General features: G+C 36.5%; 1 protein-coding gene across 1 annotated transcript; it reads left to right on the forward strand.

Annotated features, from left to right (window-relative positions):
* Window positions 1–1,671: 1,671 nt before the first annotated feature.
* On the forward strand, window positions 1,672–3,164 carry MTPN (myotrophin; the record flags this gene model as incomplete). The annotated part of the gene is made up of 3 exons (XM_010178306.2): window positions 1,672–1,800; window positions 2,947–3,030; window positions 3,114–3,164. Coding segments are annotated over exons 1-3 (264 nt in total), but the record flags the coding sequence as incomplete, so codon positions are not given.
* Between the last annotated feature and the right edge of the window lie 373 nt (window positions 3,165–3,537).

A 3,537-nucleotide genomic window follows, 5' to 3' on the forward strand; every position in this document is an offset into this window, starting at 1 on the left:
TCCTTCTATGCTTTTCAGACCAACGTGGCTATTTTTGTGATGTTAGTGTGCTGTGATCTGGATGATTTTTTTATTTGGAAGACTGTTGTTAACGTAAACCTGCCAATGTTTTGTACTGAAATTCAGCAAAAGAGAAGGTATATCACAAGACTATCTGCAATAACTTTACTGGTAAACAAAGAGTTAGACCTTCAGTTAGCCACATTGCAATTTACATCATGAACTGTTATACAGTGTTGATAGTCCACATAGCTAAAGCTGTGGTGAACTTTGTTTAGAAATACAATTTGTTGCTGTTCTGAAAATCATAGATAAAAGGAAAATTATCTTTTTCCTGATGTCCAACATACTTCAGAAGCCATAGCCATATTTCAGGGTAACAGCAGTTGCAGAGTTTTTTTTCATTATGTTACTTGCTGCTACTTCACAATAATTTGAATCCAGAACCTTCAATACTGTGAGAACCAGGTCCTGACCTCTGAGACCATAGAATGTGCAGTGTTTTAGTTACACACCTGAAGTTAAACACTGATGTGTTGCTTTGATTTTCAGCAGGGTATATTATGAGAAGAATTTAATATTCTATTGATAGCAGAGGAGAATTCTGAGGTCGTGTTGTTATTCAGCCGGTAGTATAAAATTCTGATAATATAGAACATTAAATGTAGAATGAGACAGACAGTCTTACGTTCTTTGAAGGGAGGTGATGTCTGGAAGATATATGTCAAGTCCTTTATTTTGTGAACTTTCTAGAGGTTTGGGGCAAGAGTGAGGGAACTGCAGGGGTTCTGTAGAGAAATATGAATTGGTGCTGCAGCTGAAATTCTTTTGTTTGTTTTTCTGTGGAGATGCAGGACTTGGTGTATGATGCTAAGCTTAGCCACTCCCTAAAATACTAACTTTACTTGCACATAGAGTAAGAAGGCACTTACTACATAACATGTCAGTATTTGGTTTCCAGTAACTTCTCGTCATTACTGAAGTGCTGCAAATCAGTTTATCCTTAGTTGCACAACTCAAGGTGAAGAAACAAAGCTGATTAGACGCTCACTAAATTAAATTTTGTTTACGCCTTAAGAGATGTCTCAATCCACTAGTACAACTGGCATTAGAATACAACTTCCTGTGTCCTGATTTGGTTGACTGTCTTCATACTTTTTTGTGTCATGTAGAATTGGCAGGTGCTATTTATAAAACAGAAGGGACAGTTTCATAATTAGGTTTTAAATTATGGATGATCTGTACTCACTTGCTGGTAGTTATGATGCTGACTTATTTCTATGCATCTGGTTTCTCAGTGTGCAAAATTTAAATAGGTTTAGAAGCAGGTGGAGTAACTTAGAATAGCCAGGTAACTAGGATTGCAGTTGGGGGCAAGGAGTATCAGAATGAGCCAATGTGAGCATTTTTTACAAGCTCTAATGATTTATTATTATTATTATTATTAAGTAAATGCACATGAGTTACTTAGTGCACTTGGATTCTCACGACACTTGAGATACTGTGTGGAAAGAGGGACCAAGGTTGTCTTGCAGTCCGAAATGCATAGATGAGGGGAAGGAAATTGGTCAATGACTTAGTTGGATGGAACATTCTGCAGTATATTTGAAGATGTTGCATTTATTCAAGCTGCTCTTGTTGTGTTAGCTCTAAACTTTTGCTTATTAGATTATGTTTATATTAAAGGGTGAAGATGTCAACCGGACACTTGAAGGTGGGAGGAAGCCTCTTCACTATGCAGCAGACTGTGGACAGCTTGAGATTCTGGAATTTCTGCTATTGAAAGGAGCTGATATTAATGTATGTACATCAATTTGCAAACAGATGTTAGAGTCTTTCCCCTGCTGCCCCCCTACCCTGCATAAGTGATTGGCATAAGTACCTAAATGGTTACAGAAAGACTTAGGTCAAATTAAAAAAATGATGCATTTAAAAATATTTGAGAGGTGGTCTCCTGGAGGTTAGAATCTTAAAATTACACTTATTAAATGTTTTTATTCTTTTTGGACACACTAGGAGAAGTTGTTCATAGCTATAAAAAGTTTAAATTTGTCTTGATCATGATTAGAAAAATAAATCCAGTGATCTGAATCAAACTAAATAAAGTTTGCATGAAATATGTGTTACATTTGTTGGAAGAGACATCAGAAGATAGTACAACGTATCCTTGGCCAGGGCAGGATCAACTCTTTAAACTGGTGTGTGTGGTTTTTTGGAGACATTCTTACTTGTACAAACTTACCTTGCTGTATGTTGACATATGTGGCTTTTTGTCGTGACAATACTTGGCTGGACTGTATTGGCACTTCAGAATAGTGTAGTTCTCCATAAAGTGAAGTTTCTAAATATTTTAACCATACACTTCAAATGCTGTGCTTTGGAATGCTTGTCTGAAAGTTAATGTGTAAGACATCTTAGGTTTAGTCCTTAACAATGGCTTGGATATTTCCCTTGATGACTGGAAAGATTATCTCTTTCTCAGGAGTTCTTCTAACTGGAGAGGAGGAAAAAATAAGAGCATTTCAGTTGCTCCATTTCTTATTCTTTCCAGGACAATAGTTTAGAGAGGAGAAGACAGCCCAAACAATGTTTCAGGCAAAACTGGTTTCTGAAGTCAGGGAGAATTAGGAGTGGTGTTTTTAAATTGGGTAAAATTTGTTAACTGAAATGCCACAATTTCTACCATTGGCCTAAAAAAAAAAAAAAGACAAACTTTGTGACACCTAGAAGTGTTATGGAAGAAATATCTTGCTTGTTACCTGGCTGTTTATTAAACAATGACTTATCTTTTTAAAAAGGAGAGTAAAAAACTCTGAAGGATTGCATTTCTGAATAATATTCTTAAATCCTTGCCTTCACTCTACTGTTGAGAAAACAAAATTAAAAAGTGAAACCTTTTAATGCTGTGTGAAATTGTGCTTCAAATAACTGTGTCTCAATTTACAGGCTCCAGACAAACATAATATCACACCACTCCTATCAGCAGTCTATGAGGGCCATGTTTCCTGTGTGAAATTGCTTCTGTCAAAGGTGAGATACAAATGTTTAGAACAAGTTATCCATTAGCAAAGTATATAACTATGATTTTTTTCAATAAGATTATGATTCTCCAGATGAGTCCAGAAAATCGAACAAATGCTGTTTCAATTGCTAAACCAGAGAGGGTACTCTGATTATGGAGAAGATAGTTGAAGGAGAAAGTTCCAGGACTTTTGCAGTGTAGCAAAAGTAATAGTGACCACTAAAAGTATTGTGAGCTTCATTTAGAGAGCAACTAACAGCAAATCAGGCAAGGAAAAGAAATAATAAAAAAACCCCAACCCAACACATTCCTTCAGTAGAGAGGGAAGACTGGGATTTAGCTTTGGAAGCAGTTTAAGTGTTTTGTGTGATGGAATCTCCACTGTGAAGCTGCTCAGAGGTGTGGTTTCCCTATGCTTTTGCCAGATGACTGAAAACCCACCTGGATTGGCAGAGGGACAGGAAGTAAAAGCAGGAAGATGAGCTTCTCTATTGCAGAGCTTTTAAATTTTGTCC

This window comes from Antrostomus carolinensis, unplaced genomic scaffold (assembly GCF_000700745.2).
Source record: "Antrostomus carolinensis isolate BGI_N321 unplaced genomic scaffold, ASM70074v2 scaffold15641, whole genome shotgun sequence".
NCBI lineage: Eukaryota > Metazoa > Chordata > Aves > Caprimulgiformes > Caprimulgidae > Antrostomus > Antrostomus carolinensis.